The sequence below is a fragment of the Amblyomma americanum genome, chromosome 6, assembly GCF_052857255.1.
Source record: "Amblyomma americanum isolate KBUSLIRL-KWMA chromosome 6, ASM5285725v1, whole genome shotgun sequence".
Classification (NCBI taxonomy): domain Eukaryota; kingdom Metazoa; phylum Arthropoda; class Arachnida; order Ixodida; family Ixodidae; genus Amblyomma; species Amblyomma americanum.
Window position 1 is genome coordinate 41,173,322 of NC_135502.1, and position 22,914 is coordinate 41,196,235.

The 22,914-nt window shown below is 49.2% G+C and overlaps 1 protein-coding gene and 1 long non-coding RNA gene across 2 annotated transcripts; both read right to left on the reverse strand.

The window, feature by feature from the left end:
- Nucleotides 1–6,467: 6,467 nt before the first annotated feature.
- On the reverse strand, nucleotides 6,468–9,771 carry LOC144094671 (uncharacterized). The gene is made up of 5 exons (XR_013306539.1): nucleotides 9,649–9,771; nucleotides 9,331–9,417; nucleotides 8,177–8,826; nucleotides 7,852–7,938; nucleotides 6,468–7,018 (listed from the first exon to the last, which is right to left on the reverse strand). It is a non-coding gene; the product is annotated as an uncharacterized LOC144094671 (long non-coding RNA).
- Nucleotides 9,772–12,099: 2,328 nt separating this feature from the next.
- Nucleotides 12,100–14,614, reverse strand: LOC144094670 (uncharacterized). The gene is made up of 4 exons (XM_077628593.1): nucleotides 13,313–14,614; nucleotides 12,888–13,042; nucleotides 12,583–12,708; nucleotides 12,100–12,458 (listed from the first exon to the last, which is right to left on the reverse strand). Coding segments are annotated over exons 1-4 (384 nt in total). The 5' UTR covers nucleotides 13,415–14,614; the 3' UTR covers nucleotides 12,100–12,457.
- Nucleotides 14,615–22,914: the final 8,300 nt, after the last annotated feature.

Here is a 22,914-nt window from a genome sequence, read left to right on the forward strand (position 1 = left end):
ACTTAGCAAAGGACGTTCGCCACCATTCTACTTTTGTGTTTAGTATTTTCCTTGCGTCACGCGTTGTGATGTACCAGAGAGCTGCCATTTGTCCTCGCTTGACTACGTACTTATGTCGTGGACTTTTACGTAAATTTTTGTCACTGTCCTCGGGCTTATCTTGGCAGCACAAGGTTGGCCTAATACATGTGAGAAGCTTTCTACTTAGAGTATTCGATAACGCCTTAAAGCAGCCTCGAGATTTATAATGGCTACTGTTCGATTCCCGGAATATCACATGTGGCTTGTTGGCCTTCGCACAGTCCGAATTTAAACTATAACTGTGCAAGGGAGTTGGGACGTATTGGAGAGCTGAGGATTAAGTTGACTCGCCGCTGTAGCTCAGTGGTTAGCGCGCGCGCTCGGCTACTGAGCTGGAGTTCCCGGGTTCGATCCCAGCTCCGAAACGCAAAGGCACCCGTGTGCTGCGCGATGTCAGTGCACGTTAAAGATCCCCAGGTGGTCGAAATTATTCGCTATCACTTAGCGCCACCACACTTGGGTGCAGCCACTTGTCTGTTGCGCCGTTCAAAATTCCTTGCCAGGATCCGATCTACTGCTTGCGAAATTTTGCACTATTACCCTTTATATCTTTTCTTTTATTATAATTATTTTTCCCCTTTCAGTGCATGCCCTACTTGAATTACTATTCAACCTGCATTATCTGATATTTTTTTTGGGGGGGGGGGGGGGGGGGTAGGCAGGGCAACGTGAATAGCTTTGTATGTCTCCAGATTCTTGGCAGATCCCCTATGTGGGTATGTGCCATCTGTTTGGTGAACAGCAACAAACCCTGCAGTTTACACCGGCAACCAGCCTGTTCTAGGTTTTGATGTCATGATAAGATTCGTTACTAGCTAAACTACGTGAGGAGTGTCTTTTTGCGTACTTGACTCGCACAATACTGGGTGTTTCACATTATTCGACCGATTTTCCTCTTGAAAATAGTTTAAGATAAGTTGGTAAAGTCTGCATGTGAACTGTACGGCAAAGAGAACGTTGAGGTAGAGATCAATTAAAATATAACAACGCTAACTAATATACACTTAGTTTCGTGGCAAAACATAGTGAAATCGAAAGCCGATCAATCCACTGACGTTTCGAAGGACGTTCTTTTTGGGCATATATCTTCTGGAAGTCGGAATTGTGGAATGGATTTGCTACGAAGATGAGAGGGCGTCTTAACTAATGTGGCTGTTGCGCCAGGAAGAACTGAAAGGCGCAACAGTCACGTCAACCACAATGCGCTCGAACCGGCAGGCGCCGGCGAGCACACAATGGCGACAAGAAGCTGCGGCAGAAGAGGCTGCGGCACAAATAGTTTATTGGCAGTTCTTGGGAGAGAGAGCCCGCTAGAAGGCACATGAAAACTTTTGTTCGAGAGTCAGGCACCATGAGGAGATGGAGACGGTGGAGCACATTTTTTGACGAACACACTGAACTCCACAGCAAAGGGTATGTACAGTAGCAGCAGCAGTAAAACGTTTCAGTAAAAGGAACTTTGGCATAGGGCTTGGGGGAGAGATTGGGGGGGGGAGGTGGTCGGTTTTACGCCTTGGTCCTCGTCACGAGGTTCGGAGTCGGTCAGGAGGGCCTCCCACTGCTCTAGACTAGGGCTGTTAACATTGGATAATAAAGGGCTCTTTTTGCCGCCGCAGGTAACGTGGTAATCGCACCCATTCTTTCATGCTTCTAGATGGCCACATTTTATGATACATGAGTGCTTGTATATGTGTGTTTGCTATTATTTAAGTGAGGTACGTGGCCTGCTCTCTATTGAGGTTTTCCGCTAGAGTTGCCTTCTTTTTAAGCGCTCTCAATAACGTCTTCATTGCCTTCCGGTAAGGTTCTGGCTTGCTGAAAGGTTCGAACAGCAAACTCACCCTCTGGTTTGTAAATCCTCGAACAAAAGGTGTGTACAGGGACATTTTTCTCAACCCCACAGTGTCGGGGACCTATATGATTGTGTGTTGAATGTTGGCGATGTTAGTTCTGTGTCTGTTTTTGTTTGGAGAGGAACCTCGCGGCTTTGCGGCAGGTCTTTGTCTCTGAATGCCCTCATTGCAACCTGAGGATGAGTCGCTATCGAATAGCTCAGTCTCCGCCGGTTGGCCTCCTTCAGAGCCAGGGCTACGGCGTCCTCTTTCGCTACCTGTGTGGTCATTGTGCGTACTGATGTACCGATAATTGTATCTTGTGACATTCTTTACCGCTACGACCCTCACGTCTTCCTCTTTTCTGTACATGGACGCGTCTATATACAGAACTAGCTGTTTCTTCTTGAGGAATCTGCAACTCCGACGATCTCGCCACACTTCTTCCCTCGCTGTTCTTCGGGTCCATGTTCTTGGGCATCGGCCTTACGACGAAAGTGCACCTCATCTTGCTGTCAATGCCTATCTTGACTTCACCTGTGTCTTCCACCGGATATCCCAGCTTTACAAGAGGTGCTCCACCAGCGGGCGTTATCTTCAGTCTTTGCAACTGAAATCTGAGCATGCATGTCTCGCTGTGCTCCTCATAGGTGCCATACGCCTCTATGTTCATCAGCTGCTCGGTCGAGGCCCAGTTCATAACGCCGAAGACTTGCTTATGCACCTTTTTGACACGTTTCCATCTTGTTCTTTTCCCCTTTGTTGGGCGTGATGTAGTACGAAGCGCGTACGTCATCCTCGGTATGATCCGAGCCGAAGTGATCCGCATTGACTCCAGATCTTTCGCCCCTTTTATCTTTTCCGTAACCCTATTGCGCATCCTGCATATGTTTCGTTGAGTGTTCCAGGAGTTGGATCGTATATGGTCCCGTTTGCCTTTCTCCTGCAGCCACATTACCAAGATGAGGGGTTATTTGTCCTCTTCAAAGATTGTCCGATTTCCAATTCTATCGTTCCCTTGTCCTGTTTGTTTTTGTAGTCTAACAAATTCCGGTTTCTTTGGTGAGCCCTGAATCCAGTTATAAAAAGCGAATTCGCCGATCTCATCCGCTACTCTCTGCAGTTTTTCTTGCTTGTTTCCGGCCGATACTTTTGCATGTCGTCCAGACTAATGTCGGCTGCGTAATTTGAGTTTTCGATATCTGATCTTATTTAGTCTCCTAGTTACTCTAATCATTATTCCTTTTTAAAGAGCAAAGGTAAGATCATGGATCCTAGCGTTGTACTTTTGCTTGATGCAGTCTTTTACAAACTTAGGTTGTTGATCCCAATCGTGGCAGCTCTGATGGATAGGAAAGACTTTACGTGCGCAAAGATCCTGTCCCTGCGGTTCGTTGCTGAGATTGGCGTTGTGGCCAATGTTGTCAAATGCCCTTTTGAAGTCTGCAGCCAAGATTACGCCTTCTCGAGTTCTTGGTATTTTCCTTAGAACAGTGTATCTCAACTGAAGCATCATGTCTTGTTTGGAGAGCCCCGTTCTGAACCGGAACGTTGTGTCCGTAAAAACACCGTTCTCCTCCGTGTAGTTGCTCAATCGAGTCTTCATCACTTTCCCATAGTTTTTTTTCCAGACACGAGGTTATGAGATGGGCTTGAGATTTTTTAAGCTCGGGGTATTCCCTGGTTCACGTATCACGATAATCTCAGCATATTTCCACTCTGCTGTAACCCTGCCCAGTGCTCGTTTATTAGTCTGGTCACGCTATCCGGTTGTCACTGAGGTTTCTGATCATGATATTTGTCACGTGAGAAATACCAGGCTGCCAGGTCATTCACGAGGAGCTTGGCACGGAACAAAGATCAAGTACTTGATCTTTGCTCCGTGCCAAGCTCCTCGTGAATGACCTGGCAGCCATGTATAGCTCCTGTCATAGGTTCATCCAGATTCGAGTTCCTTAACCCTGAGCGTGTACCGTGGTGCAGGGCGCCACTTGCGCGTTCCCCATATACTTGAATTTGTAATCTAGACGTTCGGTCCCTGAAAGTTGTGCATGATACGATGTAGCATATTGCTGTATTCTTTCAGATTTTGTCGAGCCTATGAGGTGCTTGAGCAATACCATGTTTTGGCGCTTCCCAACTTGCCGTCAAGTCCATCCCAGATTTGGTTCAAGTTATCCCTAAGTAAGCGTGCTGCGTGGTCTTCTATCAGATATTCTGAGTGAAATTCCTGATATGTTTTTGCTTCTTCCATCTTTTGGTCAGCCCTCTACGAGCTTCCCATAGGTGTAACAAGTGCTTATTCACCACTGGAAACTTGCCGTTAACCTCTAGTTTTTTTGTGTTGCCCCTGTGGTCTTAGGCATTTGACCCACCTTTCTAGGTCCGCTATCACGGTTCCTACGCTTTTTTCTCGTAATTTTTCCCAATCTGTGATTGTCGCCTTTCTCTGGATTCGGCTAAACATTATGAGTGTTACTTGTGTTTGAATCATGTAGTGGTCACTTCCGAAGTTTTCCCCGTTGTTGGACCGTTAGTAATCGGTGATGTTTCCTATGAAGATCAAAACAGGGCTGTCTCTTGACACGCCCCCCCCCCCCCCCCCCCCTTTTTATTTTAATGAGGGGGCGAGGGACATCTGATATTGTAACGGACTAGAAGACGACAAAGTGGGCAGTGTCGCGGCACGGAGCGCTCGCGCTAGGCCCACCGCCATTAAATCATTCCATCGCCATCTGTCATGTAGTCCTGTCTTCACTTGCTTGTCGTCACGTTACAATATCGGAGATGATTTCCAGCCCATGTGTGTCTTCACCGTGTAAGATTGTTTTTCCTTTTTTCGTATTGAGCTTGTAACTTCACTCCTTGTGCGGAGCATTGAAATCTCGTGCAATCACGAGGTAGTTGTCCGATTCCAGGCCGACAACTGCTCTAATGAATTCGGTGAACTGTCTTCTTCCCTAGTGACGAATATACGTTAATTACGAATATGCTCTTCAATCCGTGCTTCTTAGGTATGACCTTCATTAAAACGTGTTCTATGTCTTCTTCCGGCATTTACAATTATGCGTAGTGACCCCCATCTGACATAGGATGGCCTGCTACGGTGTCGTCTTCGGTGAAGTGTTAGTTTCTTGCAGCGCTATTGCCGTGGATGGGTGTTTATACGGCGTTACGCGTATATTGAAATCGGTCTTTATTCGAAATTCCCTGCAATTGCATTGCTATACTGTAGTTTTTTATTCTGTTTTATCTTTGTTGAAATTGTATTGTTTTCCTGTGTCTAGTCCTGCGCCGTGAAGATCTTCGCACTCCCATTTAGGGTGGCCTGTTCGTCTTACTTTGTTTTGTCTTCTCAACAGTTCTTCTATTCTCAGATCTGTCGCGTTCAGCCTGTTCATGATGTTGCAGAGCTGCCATCACCATGTTCTGCTACTCCTGTGTTTGTTATAGGTTGCTGTGTACCTCTAGCTTCCATAACCTGCGGTTATCCGGCTACTTTCATCTCAGTGTTTGGCCTTCACGTGGATCATTCTAACCAATGTGATTCTCCTGTGTTTGTACAGTGGCTATTGTTTGCTTCTCTTTGCTGTTTCGTTTCTAAAAAAAACGATAGCCTCCTTTTGAGTTCTTCGTTCTCCTCTCTAAGTTTCCTGTTCGTTTTTTCTAGTGCTTCAAATTTAGCCTGTATCGAATAGTCTAGAGCAGTGTGTTAGCAGGGAGACTAGCTCCTAGACCGACTCACCTTCTTAGACTTCTCTTTCTTATAGTTGGTCTCGAAGGCATCAGGAGTGTTCCCTCGGTTTCAGGCATTGTCCCCACCGTGGCCGGCATAGCTCGTACCTGGTAGAGCCGGAAAGTCTGCTTCCTTGAAGAGCGGCGGTCCCGGAAATCCGATCCATTCTCTTGTTTCAGCTTCCTCGCTGTTGTACCACCGCGGCATCCTGTGGTAATACCTGTCTTGTCTGTTATTGCTATTGCTGCTTTGGTGTCTTCTTTTCTTGACTTTTCATGTATCTGACACGTCTTGTTGAGACATCTGTTAGATCCTATTTAGACCGTGGCGTGAGCTTCACCGTACCATTCGCACCTTGGCTCACCGCCCTCGTGACCATGGACATTTGCACGTTTGTGCACCGGGTACTGCAGAATGGGTTGTAGCTCCAGGCAGACGTCTGACCGGTGTCCTTGCAGAGGCACCAGAAGCACACCTGTTTCTTTGGCTGGTAAAGGTATACTCTATACAGTCCTGCCATCACTGCCTTGTACTGTCAACTGCGATGACTCCGACTTCCCGAGCATTCATGCGTAGACCCGCACAAATTTCCGGCGTTGCCACTTGGATGTGGTTCATTAGGGTGTCTTGCGGTGTGCTGGCAGCGACTTCGTGCACCACTCCCCTGACAGTTCATTGGGCTGTCGATCAGTAGGCACTGAAATCGAACTGTGTCTCTGAAGAACAGCTTCCTCTCCTTTTGTAGCGCTTCCGCCTTCGCTTCATCTGGTGTGCGGACTATTATGTTAGAGCATTCACCTCGATGAGCATGTCGCCGATGTACGCCGTTGTATTCCTTCACCAGTGCTTGTATGTAGTTGCAGGGCTTGAAATATCCCACGCTGAAGCCGTGGCTCATAGGTCGGAATATGATTTTGTATCCTCCCTTCGATAGCTGTAAAAAATCTCGCCTCTTCCTAACAAGGCTCTTCGATTATTATTTGTTTGGAGCGGAAGCCGGTGTCGTCGACAGAAGCATGGGATTCGGTCTCGGTGTCTCAGTTCTCTGCTGCTGCTATTCGCTCGTTATCGCTGGAAATTCGTTTGCCTCACAAGGTGCGTTCAGCTGACCGGTGGCTTTCCTGTCCTACTGGACTCCGTGCTCCACTTTCAACACTTGCCACGGAGTCTCCATCATCAGGTAAACCGTTGCCTGTTCTTGCGGTCCCCTCGTAGCTCCAGTATTGTTGGTGTTTGCACGCTCCACTGCTCGGGACTTCTCCATGCCCGGGGTTGTGGTGTCTACTGCCTATGGTGCTGCTGCCATGCCGTCGTGCACGAAATAACACGCCCAAATGGGCGCAGTGCGGTAAAGCCAGAGCCAGTGCACCTGCAGACACAAAGGGCAATGTAAACAAAATGGCACAAACATGAAATTCGCGCGCCCACTCTGACAGCATCCAACCGACGTTGCTAGGCCCGAAAAATTCATTCGGCAGCAAAACATTGAAAAGAAAATCCCCGGACGTTTGCCCTAGTGGAAAGGCAAATTTCATCTATAGCTGGCGTGCGCTGTCGACAAGTGACTGGACGTTTACCGTGATGCTAAACGTAGTGGTGTGACGGAATGTGTGCATGCGCGTGCGTAAGTGGGGGGTGGTGATAGGCGTCTAGCCTAGGGTGGGTGTTTTATGGTGCATAAGTGCATGTTGCACCTCATCTTGACCTTTCAGTTCAGTGCGGTGGCTGTGGAGGCTCATAACAGGGCTGTAGGGGCATGCACAGAGGATGGCACGACCTCACAGAACGACACCTATAGACCCTGTCTCTGTAAAATGTGAATGATAACATGCATAAGTAAAAGTCGGCTGTAGTGGGCTTACTCCGCAATAAAATATGAGATAATCAAATGAAACAACAGTACTATAGCAAGTGGTTTATTAAAATAGTAATAAAAAGTAAGGAAAAGATTTTTGCTAGCCCCGGCATCTGCCATCGATACTGAAGCACCTCAGCTGGGGCAGCGGAAATAAAGAATAGCAGGCAGAATGGAGAAATGAAATGAAATGGTGACTGGGGGAGACACGAAGAGAGGATGGGGGAGAGGTAATATACACAAAAACTATTTACACAATAATAAATGTGTAGAGGGGAAGGAATAGGTCAAAAGTAAATTTTAGGAGAGCAAAACAAAAGGGAGAGATAATGTGCGAAAAAACGCACTCAAGAGCGGGAAAGTCCTGGCCTCGATCCCGACGAGCCAGCTTCATGGGGGAGACAGCCTCGAGGAGACGAAAGCACAGCAGCAGTCTGCAAAAATAGACGGTACAAAAACAATAAAACAAGCAAGACTGACAAAATTTAACAACACAATGAAAACTAATGAAAATATGAAAGCTGTAGAAGTGCCACAAAGGCGGTTGCAAACATTTCATGCAATGCAGAATTCATGAAACATTTACGCAAACAGAACAGAGGATGAGTCCTATCAATAGCAAATCAGTTTGGCCTAACATAGAAAACCGAAGTCCTAAAGCTGTTTGCTCACTTGAGGCAGACACTCAAGTCCTCGACGCGCAGCCTGTCGTCGCTGATGGCCGAGAACAGTTGATGGCGGCAGCTCCATACGCCACGTCGGCAGAATCTTGCAGCTGGCACACTGGAGTCCTCGCAGCGGCGACGACGACCCGGGGGGCAGCAGGTTACCGAGTTGACATACCAGACACGCTGTCTGGGGGCTCTCGTGGTGACACAAAGGAGCAGCGGGGAAACCCTTGGTGTCTACGTCCAGTCGGTGGGTCTCGGGAAGGAGAGAACGAAGCTCGCTTGCTGCGTTGCAGTGCCGACGACTGGAACGTTGTGCATATATGCCAAGTCGTTCAACGTCTGCTGTTGCTGTTCGCTCGTTCTCGCTGGAGATTTGTTTGCCTCGCAAGGTGTGTCCGCCTGACCGGTGGCTTTCCTGTCCTAGTGGACTCTCCGCTCCACTTTCAACACTTGTCACGGAGTCTCCATCATCGGGTAAACCCTTTCCTGTTCTTTTGGTCCCCTCGTAGCTCCAGTATTGTTGGTGTTTGCAAGCTCCACGGCTTGGGGCTTCTCCACACCCGGTGTCGTGGTGTGTGCTGCTGCCATGCCACCGTGAATGAAATAACACGTCCAAGTGGGTCTAGTGCGGTAAAGCCAGAGCCAGCACACCTGCAGACACAAAGGGTGATGTACACAAAATGCAACAAACATGAAACTCGCGCGCCCACTCTGACAGCATCCAACCGACATTGCTAGGTCCCAGAAAACTTATTTGGCCGCAAAACATTGCAAAGAAAGTCCCCGGACGTTTATCCTTGTGGCAAAGTGAATTGCATCTAGCTGGCGTGCGCGGTCGACAAGTGAGCGGACGTTTACTGTGATGCTATAGGATAGGGGCACGACGGAATATGTGTGCTTGTGGCTTGTGTGTGCGTGCCTGTGTGTGCGTGTGCATGTGGGGGGGGGGGGTGATGGGCGTTTATAGCACAAGTGCATGTTGCGTCTCAGCTTGACCTTTTGGTTCAGTGTGGCGGCTGTGAAGGCTCGTATTACACGGCTGTATGGCTTACTCTGCAATAAAATAAATATCAGGTAATGAAATCAAGCAATAGGTCAAAAGTAATTTTTAGGAGAGCAAAACAAAAGCGAGAGATAATGTGTGAAAAAACGCACTCAAGAATGGGAAAGTTGAGGCCTCGATCCTGACAAGCCAGCTTCGTGGTGGAGACAGCCTCGAGGAGACGAAAGCACGGCAGCAGTCTGAAAAAATAGACGGAACAAAAACAATAAAACAAGCAAGACTAACAAAATTGAACAACACAATGAAAACTAATCAAAATATAAAAGGCGTAGAAATGCCACAAAGGCGGTTGAAAACATTTTATACAACGCAGAATTCATGAACCATTCATGCAAATAGAACAGAGGATGAGTGCTATCAATAGCTAATCAGTTTGGCCTAACACAGAAAACCGAAAGCTGTTTGCTCACTTGAGGCAGACACTCAAGTGCTCGACGCGCAGCCTGTCGTCGCTGATGGCCGAGAGCAGTTGATGGCGGCAGCTCCATACGCCACGTCAGCAGAAGCTCGGAGCTGGCACACTGGAGCCCTCGCGGCGGAGACTATGGTCCGGGAGCAGCTGATGTCCCAGAGGCCCTGAGTGGGGTGTCCCCGTGTAGACGTAAAGGAGCAGCATGCAGGCCGTTGGTGGCCACGTCCAGCCGGTGAGGCTCGGGAAGGAGACGACGAATCTCACTTGCTGCGTTGCAATGCCGACGATTGGAACGTTGTGCACATATGCCAAGTAGTTGTGTCAATCCGGGTTGGTTGGTTGGCCTCAAATAAAGATGGCACATACCCGCCACACGGGGGAGTGGTCAAGACACGGGTGGTGGTATGTTGGAAACGGGAGTGAAACAGCCGCGTTTAGAGAGGGGAAATGAGTAGTAATAGGGTATAGGCTGACAGATTGGATGACGCAACGACAGGGGTCCTGTTAACTGGGAGACCGAAGACTGGACAATGGCTTTACGTGCATATTCATATACAACTCATGTCAAGTTTCGATTCTGCACTGACTGAGAGCGGGAAGCAAAAAAAAAAAACTCAGAATGGGTGTCACTGCGTTTTTAGAGAAGGAAATTTTGCACAGCAGAGTGCAGACTCCTGTTTCGTCCAAGCAACGAAGCACTAACGGAAAGAACCACAGAGGACACAGGCAGGCCCAACTGGTGACAGAATTTGTAATGACGCCTCCTCAAAGAAGAGAAGCCACGGCAGAACAGCAGGAAGTGAGGTATTGTCTCAAGTTCGGCACAAAAAAGGCGCTGTGGGGAAAACGCCAGACCAGATCCGTGAAGGTATAAATTTAGCAGAGGAACCCAGCAACGCAAACGCATGAAAGAGAGCTCCAGTTTTTGCGAGCACCAGTCTTTTCTACTCCAAGGATGCAGAAGATGCTGATTTTCGGGAGATGATGTGAGAGCCGAGGCAGCAAATTCTTGGAATATTGTGTAGCTGCGAGACCTCACCGCAGCTGTGTATGCACAGGTTGGCAGAACAGTAGCAACTGGGCTGCAGACACAGGCCCTTGCTAAGGAATCAGCAACCTCATTTAAGTGAAAGCCCATGTGCCCCGGTACCCAAAGCAGCCTTACCGAATTTATATTGAGGGGATCAGGAACTTAGAGGTTTAATGTCCGAGACTCAGTGGGTGAGGATAATGAGGAGCAGATGGACAGACAGTCATAACCATGACTTGGGGAACTGTAGTTTCTATTTTACGTAAGGCTAAGATTACTGCTAATAGTTCGACCAGATAAATTTGTGTGAAGTCAGGAAGACAGAAAAAGACCAACCCAGCGAAGGTGAAAAAATGCCCACACCTGCCTATTCCCGATCCTGCGAGGACTTAGTAGCAATAAGAATATGAGAGGGAAAGGACTTTAGATGGTCCTGCAACAAACCGTGAAGGAGATGAAAGTGCTGCAGCTTTGAATTCGATGGGAAAATGTCATCAAATGTAATCTGGACAGAAGGAGTTGTTATACATTAGGCAGGTGTCTGTGAAAGGAATGTTCAAGGGATCAGGGAGAGACTGCACGAAGCACATCTGCGGAGTATTCAAACGAGACCAGGCAGCGTTAAAAAAGACTGCAGGTTGAAAAGAATTATTATACCGGAGGAGTGAAGAGGAGTGGAAAATGTCGGATTTTTGCTTTTACAATCATTTCGTCTTTCTCTTCTGTGCTCACCACAAGAATCCTTGGTTTCGTTTTCTAGTCTTTCCTATTTCATCCGACCTTAACTGTGCACTAACTCATGACACAAAGAAGCACAATGACCATCTCGATACACTTCAGTATAAAAATTGAAAGGTTAAATTGTAAATGTACTGGTGAAATGCAGAAGGAAAGAAGAAAGGCAGGGAAAGAAGATGTGAAGTGTACATATAGAGACAAGTATTTTAAAGAAGGAGTAACCTTGCACACCGCAAAAGAGCCGGACTGGCATCCACCTTGCCTGGCCAAGAGGCCCCCTTGAAGGTATGCAAAGGTAGCTAATTAGCAAACACAGGTGTTTATGAATGACTCCACCAGTGCCAACGCTCGTTTGTTTTTGAATTGCAGGCACCGGTAAAACAATTTGCAATAAATGACTGATAATGGGCAATTTGGATAAAATCCATGAGCAGTTTTTAAAGTAACGACAAACGTCTGCGCATTTCATTATATGTGCACAAATTACGATGAAAGGCAAAATCTAGAAAAAAAGAGAACCACCTTTAACCTGTAAAGGTGCTAACGACAGGTTTACTGGAAGGAAAGTATTTGCGGGCATCAAAAATATTATGCAGACAAAAATAGTGCTTGGTGTCAAAATTAGGCGAACATAACTGACCGCAATGCTGGTGCACCATATATGCAAGACGTGTACGAATTTGGTGAGGTGTAAAACTGAGTGTGTGGCCATAAATAAATGCGCTAGCTACAGCTGAATTGGGCGAAATTAGTGTAAACTTAGGTAGCTGGTAGCAACATGACTAAGCAAGACACAGAGACCAGTGCGAAACAACTAATTTATATCTGAATGAAGTGTGAACAGTACAAGCGTTATGTGGGCCCTCCTGTTGTAGACTCATAACACAGATTTGTATTGTTAGATGAAGCTCTTGTGGATTGAGACTGCATAATACGTGAGGCAAGTAGGGAATATCTTGCATGGTGCACGGATGCCGGACAGGGCCCGAGATCCGTGCTCGTACTTAATGACCGAGCTCCGAGAACCCAAGCCGGCGTATCTGCAAAGACGAGTGGAAAGAATGGATGTCGTGCGCGTGCTATAGATGCGTTCGACAGACACGCTGTACACTTCCTGTACTGTCGGGAGTGAAAGTGACGCATGCCATGCGAGCTTGGACTCACCACCACATTTCTGTGTCAAGACAGCTCTGTGGGGGGGAAGTGGTGAGGGCGGCGTTTTCATCTGGAGCCATGTCACATTGGACGCCGTAGTGGAGGGCTAGGGTAGCGATGACACTTGTGATGACACTGCACAGAACATAGGCAGTTTTGTATTTCATCTCCATCTAAATACGGGCGCTGCGGTCGGGATCGAACCAGCGACCTTGGGGTCAGCGGCTGAACGCCAAAACCACTGAGCCACCTCGGCGGATTTTTCCTGTTTTTGTACGTCACAGTTCTCCTTATAGAGAACGCATAAAACTTACATTAGAAGTTCCCGGAAGTTCAGCGTTTTTGGCGGGAGGCAGCAGCATGTGCAAGGCAAGAAGGGAATGTCTTGGTTCGGCATCCATGCACCGCTCAAGACCAGAGATCCCAGCTTGCACTTGCTGAGTCGGCTCCGTGGTTTCCGTGTGCACATCTGCAAAGATAAAAAGAAGCTTCACCAAAGGCAACCGTGGATGTCGTGAACATTCGGAGCCGGGCGAGGGTGACGCTGCACACTGGCTGTACTGTCGAGAGCAAGCGTGGCTTATACCACGCTAACTTCGAAAGCTGCATCCTCTGTCCCCTTACATCAGCACTTGGTGTCGACACAGCCTCAGGGGGTACCGCTTTCATCGGCAGCCATGCTAGTTTTCTCGTTTCAATAAGTCGCTGTCCTGCTTATCGAAAACGCAGAAAACCTTACGTTGCGATGCCGTGTAGTAGAAGCTTCCGACAGTTCAGCGTTTTTGGCGGGAGGCAGCAGCATGTGCAAGGCAAGAAGGGAATATCTTGGTTCGGCATCCATGCACCGCTCAAGACCAGAGATCCGAGCTTGCACATGCTGAGTCGGCTCCGTGCTTTCCGTGTGCAAGGGGGACCCTAAGTGGGCCTATCTGCAAAGATAAAAAGAATCTTCACCAAAGGCAACCGTGGATGTCGGGAACATTCGGAGGCGTCCGAGGGTGACGCTGCACACTGGCTGTACTGTCGAGAGCAAGCGTGGCTTATACCACGTTAACTTCGAATGCTGCATCCTCCGTCCTCTTGCATCGGCACTTGGTGTCGACACAGCCTCAGGGGGTACTGCTTTCATCGGCAGCCATGCTAGTTTTCTCGTTTCAATAAGTCGCTGTTCTGCTTATCGAAAACGCAGAAAACCTTACGCTGCGATGCAGTGTAGTAGAAGCTTCCGACAGTACAGCGTTTTTGGCGGGAGGCAGCAGCATGTGCAAGGCAAGAAGGGAATATCTTGGTTCGGCATCCATGCACCGCTCAAGACCAGAGATCCGAGCTTGCACATGCTGAGTCGGCTCCGTGCTTTCCGTGTGCAAGGGGGACCCTAAGTGGGCCTATCTGCAAAGATAAAAAGAATCTTCACCAAAGGCAACCGTGGATGTCGGGAACATTCGGAGGCGTCCGAGGGTGACGCTGCACACTGGCTGTACTGTCGAGAGCAAGCGTGGCTTATACCACGTTAACTTCGAATGCTGCATCCTCCGTCCTCTTGCATCGGCACTTGGTGTCGACACAGCCTCAGGGGGTACTGCTTTCATCGGCAGCCATGCTAGTTTTCTCGTTTCAATAAGTCGCTGTTCTGCTTATCGAAAACGCAGAAAACCTTACGCTGCGATGCAGTGTAGTAGAAGCTTCCGACAGTACAGCGTTTTTGGCGGGAGGCAGCAGCATGTGCAAGGCAAGAAGGGAATATCTTGGTTCGGCATCCATGCACCGCTCAAGACCAGAGATCCGAGCTTGCACATGCTGAGTCGGCTCCGTGCTTTCCGTGTGCAAGGGGGACCCTAAGTGGGCCTATCTGCAAAGATAAAAAGAATCTTCACCAAAGGCAACCGTGGATGTCGGGAACATTCGGAGGCGTCCGAGGGTGACGCTGCACACTGGCTGTACTGTCGAGAGCAAGCGTGGCTTATACCACGTTAACTTCGAATGCTGCATCCTCCGTCCTCTTGCATCGGCACTTGGTGTCGACACAGCCTCAGGGGGTACTGCTTTCATCGGCAGCCATGCTAGTTTTCTCGTTTCAATAAGTCGCTGTTCTGCTTATCGAAAAACGCAGAAAACCTTACGCTGCGATGCAGTGTAGTAGAAGCTTCCGACAGTACAGCGTTTTTGGCGGGAGGCAGCAGCATGTGCAAGGCAAGAAGGGAATATCTTGGTTCGGCATCCATGCACCGCTCAAGACCAGAGATCCGAGCTTGCACTTGCTGAGTCGGCTCCGCGCTTTCCGTGTGCAAGGGAGACCCTAAGTGGGTCTATCTGCAACGATAAAAAGAAGCTTCACCAAAGTCGGGAACATTCGGAGGCGTCCGAGGTTGACGCTGCACACTGGCTGTACAGTCGAGAGCAAGCGTGGCTTATACCACGTTAACTTCGAAAGCTGCATCCTCTGTCCCCTTACATCAGCACTTGGTGTCGACGCAGCCTCAGGGGGTACCGCTTTCATCGGCAGCCATGCTAGTTTTTTCGTTTCAATAAGTCGCTGTCCTGCTTATCGAAAACGCAGAAAACCTTACGCTGCGATGCAGTGTAGTAGAATCTTCCGACAGTACAGCGTTATTGGCGGGAGGCAGCAGCATGTGCAAGGCAAGAAGGGAATATCTTGGTTCGGCATCCATGCACCGCTCAAGACCAGAGATCCGAGCTTGCACTTGCTGAGTCGGCTCCGCGCTTTCCGTGTGCAAGGGAGACCCTAAGTGGGCCTATCTGCAAAGATAAAAAGAAGCTTCACCAAAGGCAACCGTGGATGTCGGGAACATTCGGAGGCGTCCGAGGGTGACGCTGCACACTGGCTGTACTGTCGAGAGCAAGCGTGGCTTATACCACGTTAACTTCGAAAGCTGCATCCTCCATCCCCTTGCATCGGCACTTGGTGTCGACACAGCCTCAGGGGTACCGCTTTCATCGGCAGCCATGCTAGTTTTCTCGTTTCAATAAGTCGCTGTCCTGCTTATCGAAAACGCAGAAAACCTTACGCTGCGATGCAGTATAGTAGAAGCTTCCGACAGTACAGCGTTTTTGGCGGGAGGCAGCAGCATGTGCAAGGCAAGAAGGGAATATCTTCCGCGGTGCATGGATGCCGAACCAAGACCAGAGATCCGAGTTTGCACTTGCTGAATCGGCTCCGCGCTTTCCGTGTGCAAAGAATACCGTAAGTGGGCATATCTGCAACGATAAAAAGAAAAGGTGACAGACACGCAAGCATAGCGCATAGCTAGCATACTCACCGTGACAGTAAAGTGAGCGCGACTGATTCCTGAAGACGCGGCGCTGAAAAAAAAGTATATGGAAAACGAACCATCTTATCTACCTTGGCTGCAGCGGAAACACGATGTGCCGCAGACCGCAGGCAGCGTCCGTTCTTCGGAGTTGCTGGACGAGGCTGGCGAGAATTTCCGAGCGCCGTGTACGGCCACAAACCACATGTCGCTCAAGTGCGCAACCACGCCCGAGTGTTCGGTGGCCCGACATAGTGGCTTGGTCGCAACGCCGTTCGGAACGGGTTTTTGTTCAGTGACGCAAACGGCAGTGGGCTCGCATATCTAAATCCCCTTACCTAAAGCTAAGCCTAAAGCTGTACGCACCGCGAGTCCTAGCTCACTACGCTTCCGTCACAGACAAAAAAACCCGATGGCGACGGAACATGAAACCCCTGAAATGCTGCGTGTTGCTTGTCATTATTCAATGCTTGCGGAAACAGCGCAAGTGAAGCTTAAATTTGCTCTAACAGCATACAGCAGGTTTCACGGACACGTCGCCCTCGCCGCGAGGCTTTGCCTCGCACTCACCTTCGATGCCGACGGCCTGGCTCGGAGGTTATTCCCTGGCAGTCTAGGAGTGCAACGGTGAAGGCGACGACAACTCACTGGCACCGTCACACAACCCACTGACACTGTCACACAACCCACTGACACTGTCACACAACCCACTGACACTGTCACACAACCCACTGACACCGTCACACAACCCACTGGAAACGGGCACGAAGTCACGTCCAGAAGCACTGCCGCTAGTACGGCGAAAGTAAGTTCTCGTGACTTGTCGCCCAACTCAACCAACCAGGAGCAGCGGGGCCTGACTGGACTGGCGATTTGGTTGTTGAGGAGGGGTGGTGCGAGGAGTTGACTGAGCCAAGTAAAGCCGCGGGCAAGAACGCCCCAGCGTGCACAGGGGCGACGAAGCTTGGTACGGTAATCCAACAGTAATCCAACGTGACGGTTGCAGCAAACAGCCCAAGTACCACGCCCACCATATGCGGCTGTGACCACGGAGCACAAGCACCAGGAGGGGAGTTCGTCGGTCCCCGCTGTCACGAAGCTCCACTGTTTAAGTGAACGCAGCTGGCCGCCTCCAACAGCCCGCCACGATAGAACAGCCTGAGGAGACAAACGTAGTCGCAGGAACCACGCAATCCAAGAGCAGACTCTCCGCAGTCAATGCCGTCCAGGGCGGCTCTTGGTAGGGGCACGACGACAGCGGCTGCAGCAGCTCCGATAGGAGGCGAATAACTTGCAGGGACGTGGTACGAACAGATCTGAGTGACAGGACAGTCCATGGGGAGGCGGGCAATGAGCCAGACAGGCGATATCAGTGAGGTTAAATCCCGCCAGGCGAAAAATCTCGAGCCGCCAGCGTCTCGGACAGGGGCGCGACCGGCGGCCTTGTAACGGGGAATAGCGCAGGAGAGCAGGCACACTCACGTGCTCATCTCACGAAGGCTCGGAGGAGAACGACCGTATCGCGAGGCGTGCGGTTTGCGAAGCGCAAGAACAGTGCGGCCACACGCGCTGAAGGATGAATAGACACTGGGGCATGACTGGAATCGTCACCTATGTCATCACTTTCGGCCGCTTGCGCATGCGCGTTATTTTCGCCGACAGGGCTTTTCTAAGGCGTTCTGCGATGTCGGGCTTGTTAGAAAATTTCCCTCGGGAGCTGACGCTGGGTGACAGAGCACTTCACCGCGCCGCTGCTTCCTTGGGCAGACGGCCGTCGTGGCGTTTCCTGCGGCCAGACATTTTTTGTTATGTTTTCGTTGTCTGCCTCTGAGATCTTGATTTAGACGCGTAGGTTTCGCCGTGCATGCGTGTGCTAGAGCTTGGGCGACGTTTTTCTTTCTTATTTCCTGCACTTCTAACAAGCCGACTGAAAGCATGGGGATCATTTGCGCGTCCCTACGTGTTATTTCAAAAACTTAATGGTTTCTAACTTCCACAGAGTGAATGAAACGTCTTCAAGGACAAAATGAGGAAGTTGTGAATTATGCGTTCAAACGGCGAGACACTGTACGTCTCTACGTTCGATTTTTTTCCGATTTCTTCTTCAGCGGCTGTAGACTGGCCGTGCCGGTAGACCTTCGCGCGTTCATCTTATTTTATTGCCTGACTGCTTCTGATAACGCATGTGCAGATCGACGACCACCCAATGGATGCGCCGTGCTTCGCGCGTCGGCCGACCCTCATTGCCATCAGGTGGCACGCGCTGTCGCTAGACGCTGTCAAACAGATCGCAACGCCTCTCGGATGCTCTGTGCGAGTCTATGTAAGGGTTATTTGTAGTTAAGCAGTAATGCGCGGTAGCGATCTTACGCTGCATGGGTGAGCGTGAGCGGTTCGACCACACCATTAAGGAAGGGATTAATTAAGGGGAGGAAATAAATGAGCAGATATTAAAAAAATTGAATGGCGATTGCACAACTGGCAATGCGCAAAACCAGCACCAGCTGGCATGCGCTAATGATTATGTATAGAGAAAGATGCAGCCCGTGTGGGAGGCCCTTGCAAGGTTCCTGCCTCCCTTCTCCCGGTCATGCTCGGCTGCTCGGACACAAAATGGCTACAAGCACAAACATGTCTTACCCGGGAACCTTCGCTCTGCTTTCTTCTTTTCTTTTTTGATGAATTATAGTGCGATGCCCAAGGCACGAGCTACATGCAGAGGTGGTGCTGGTAAGCTTTATTCAGTAAAAAGCTCCGCGCCCCCTGAACCTCATGAGAGGCCCTTACATCGGGGCTCATACGGCCTCAGCTCTTTGCTGCGTCCGCTGAACCAGCTGCCTGGTCTTCCAGGCTTGAGCTGGACACCACAGCCTCCTACTGCTCAGTTTGTGGGCTTCGGATTTTCGGCGTGGCCTGCGTATTGTGTACCCCGTATTGTATCGCACTATATACACAGGGTTGTCACGGGATGTCACCCCGTGCGGGGCTCTGCCCAGCCCTCCTCCTGTCACTGTCTTGCCCACGGGCAAGACTGTCGCCAGATCATTGAGGAATGAACTAGAAGCGGTCTGTGAACGCAGCACCGATCAAGCCAAAGGCAAGCGAGTTTCCTCGCGTCGCAGTACACGAGGTGGAAGACGGATCCAGTGTTGCCGAAGCGTGGGAAATTTCCCATATCGTGGGAAAATCAAGCCACTGAGGGAAGAAGGGAATTTTGTTTAATAACCCGTTGAAAGCGTGGGAAATTTTGGTTTCTCTAAAACCGATGTTCTAAATGTGCTTTCTCGGTAAAATGCTGTTATCATGGCGGCCTGACTAGTGTCGCGAGAAGAAATTTCGCTTGATGTTTCCCTTGAATTTGCTGCCTAGCCTTGGATACAGAGCCCTGGCCCATTCAGGTTCATTCAGGCTCCGAGTGCTGCGTCCTTAGATTTCTTCCAGCTATAGTGGCAGTGACCCTTCCATTAATTGCTTCCAGCTGCTCCCAGCTCTATAGTCACACAATCCCCCATGTACGCATGTTGTTGTAAAGGAAGTCCAGAAAATTTCTACGGTCTATACAGGAGAGGCTATACAAAGGAAATGGAAGTAGCCGAGCTGGTAACCGTCCCAATGCAAAAACTAATAAAAACATAAAAACAAAGTGGTGATTGACGATGATGTGATCAAGAACAATCCAGTCCTGATGTTAATTATTAATGGGCTTTGTATTTATTTTATTTCACTCATTCTTATATATATTACCTTGGCTGTATTCACTCTAAGATTACTATCCTTTGAAAAAAATATATTTGTGGGAAAAAGTGGGAAAATTTTAGCCGACGACTGGGAGAAACCAACTGGCCAATGCGGCAACACTTGTCGGATCTGCAGTAACGGGTCCAGCGAATTGATGCGGTGGTTGAAAATCTGGCCTCAGCTCCGTGCCGCAGTGTGAGCTCCTGCGCAAGCATTCGAAGACTATTCTCTGTGTCAACTCTGGAGATAGAAATGTTTACGTGAACAACTTCGTTGGGAGAAGACCAAGCGGCTTCGTTCATGCTGTTATTCCCGGCGACGCCGAAGAGACCCGGCAGCCATTGAAAAAGTACGTCGTGTCCTGTGGAGATGACGCTGCGGGGAAGTTTTTCGGATTTCTGTAATGAAGCCTGGAGGCCTTAGATGGCTGCAGGACTTTAAAGGGGCTCTGAAAGGGGCTCTCAATAATGTTGTGGTATGCCTAGGATGTTAACGCACGCCGCTTCGCAAATATCCTCTAGCAAATATTTTTTAGATGTTTTTCGCGGAAGATGAGTTATTTGTAGTTAAAATTTGAATTTTGGCGCCGTTCTTTCTACTCTCGTCACATTTCCACGCTGAAATGTCGGCGCTCCTCAGCCGGCCTCACGTGGCTATAGTGTACTAGATCTAGTACACTGTAACGTGGCCTTACCTACTCGCCTCCTCGGCCGGCTGCCGACGCGCGCGGGAGTTATGCGGGGGGCGGAGCTTCCGGCCGCGGCCATGATAGCTGCGTGACGTCAGAGAGTTGGCGAGGCGAACCAGGGATAGCCCCCCGCTGCTGACGTAGCGGGGGCTGCATGTCGCTTTGCGCGCGGATTCGCGCGAATTTAGAAAAAAAAATATATATTGTAAAGAATTGCCTCGCTTTCGAGGTCTTGTACACATAATGAACCCTCGGTGACCTATACTCTGCATAATGCAAGCGTATTATAGGCAACCTAAAATACAATTTTCAGGGATCCTCTAAGTTCGCTTCAGGGGTTATCTCGGCTGTAGCTAGGCGCTGAACTGCAACCGAACGGAACTGATGTACTCTGATTTAAATTTCTGAACTGGTAACAAATACTTTATTTTATTTTTTCAATAAAATAGCCCTTTGTCGAAAGTTTAAGAGCTAATTTGCGTCTGGACCAAACCATGTGGCTCATTACGCATTCCAAGAGCGCACCCAGCCTCTTATAAAGGTGCTATGAGCTCTGGTCCTTCTCCCTCCGTGGGTTGGCTTCCCACGGGTGGTGCAAGAGCCCCACTACACGGCTTCAAAGAAAACCGCCAAGGCTGCAAAATTTTCTACAAAGGCTGTACGTCCACAGTAAGCATGAAACCGATCTTACACGCGTTTCTGTTTTAATTACGCTCGTATCATCATCCGCCTTGTCTATGCGTGTGGTAGAGGTGTGGAAAATATAGAAGTGTGACATAATTATCATGATGATGATGTGGGTGATGATATGTCGTTCGGTGATTCTCAATATGAGAAATACACGACCTATGCGACACATTTCTACTGTCTGATAAATGTGCTGACTTGAGAAAAAACTTGCGTGATTAATTTTCGGCTAATCAAACTTTGTGCTGGAAGAGCAGGTATTCTATTCTCTGCGTTGAATACAACAGTGCGCAACCTGCGCAATACTATTCTACGCATGCGCACTCTGGAAGTACACTTTCGCCAACTTCGCACTCTCGCAAAGCCTCTATACCGAAATTCGCTCTATTTCTAGAGTGCACGGTCAAATGAGGCAGCCGAGTACCGCTTCTCCCTTTCCCGATGTGAACGCTTAAATATTTTTGAGACAAATTTCCTTAACGAATGAAAAATAGCCCGTCCCAGATAGTCGTTCCGCACGAATGCTGACCGCTGTGTTGTCAGGACGATTACACACAATTTCGCGTTCGGCCCCGAAAGCGCCCGGGTTCGAACCCGACCGCGGCGGCTGCGTTTCGATGGAGGCGAAACGCTAAGCCGCCCGTGTGCTGTACGTGCGATGTCAGTGCGTGTTAAAGATCCCCAGGTGGTTGAAATTATTCCGGAGCCATCCACTACGGCACCTCTTTCTTCCTTTCTTCTTTCACTCCCCTTCTTTATCCGTACCCTTACGGCGCGATTCAGGTGTCGGCCGATATGAGAGGAAGATACTGCGCAATTTCATTTTCCCCCAAAAACCCATTTTAAATTTTCGATTTCCGCTAAAGGCATACAGGCAAAGTGAGAGTGAGAAGTGCGAGATAATTCGTCTGCTACTAAAAAAAAACTGGTTGCAAAAAAGCTCATGTGGGTGACACAGACACGATCCGGTTACACGAGGCACCAACTGCGCCTGCGAAGTGTCATGCGCGTGCTTGACAGCTGTTGCTATCTTTCGCCTGCTCTTGTCAACTGCACCTGTGCAGTGACATGCGTATGCTTGACAGCTGCTGCCATCTGTCGCATGCGCTTGTCAACTGCGCCTGTGAAGTGGCATGCTGCTTGACAGCTGCTGCCATCTGTCGCATGCGCTTGTCAATTGCGCCTGTGAAGTGGCATGCGTGTGCTTGACAGCTGCTGCCATCTGTCGCCTGCGCTTGTCTCTAACTGTGTATGGGCACGGCCACTTGGATCGGCGCGCGCGGCAAGCAAGCCCCGCCGCGCGCGAGTGATCGGGGCGGCCGTGGTATGGGCAGTAGAAGCTTGCGGTTTGTTTTCCACCACTGAAACCCGATGAGGAAATGCGCACATGCGTAGAGCGGCCGCGTGAGAAGGGCCTCTGGTATGTGCTCTTCCTCTCCCGCTTCTACATACCCATCCGTTATCCCTCCCCTCACCCACTTACCTTCAACTTTCTTCTATGCTCTTATATGCGGCAGTCTCGAACGTAAGGAAAACATCGCGCATAAAGGTGTGTAACAAGTATATCGCTATGTGTACTAGATTCTTTTTTTTTGGTCTCAAAAACTACCAAACAGAAACTAAATGTATTCAGAGATACATTTATCGCATCGGTCACGCCTTACTGTTCTTACTACGACTTAGTTAGGCCTATCCCATCACATGAGCATTTTGTATACGCGTAGATTGCAATACCGTCGCAACATTTTGACAATGACGTCACGAGTGTAGGCGCATGTAACCAGCATAAAAAGCGTCAAGATGCGTCGTTAAGTCGCTATCGGCTTAATTTTATTTAAAATAGGAACAGAAAAAAATGCTTTTAACTTTATGCCATTCACCCTACTTTTTAAAAGTTATTTATGTGTGATTAGAGTGTTTGTGATGTCTACCTTGTACCAGTTATTGCAATTGTCAATT

Bases quoted from the DNA above. Each gene is read 5' to 3' on its own strand.
- LOC144094670 (XM_077628593.1), bottom strand. From the start codon at position 13,414: ATGGATGCCGAACCAAGATATTCCCTTCTTGCCTTGCACATGCTGCTG. The intron at 13,043-13,312 runs GTAAGGTTTTCT...TTATCTTTGCAG, and splicing joins CTACTACACGGCATCGCAAC to ATGTGCACACGGAAACCACG. The intron at 12,709-12,887 runs GTAAGTTTTATG...TGTTCTGTGCAG, and splicing joins AACTTCCGGGAACTTCTAAT to TGTCATCACAAGTGTCATCG.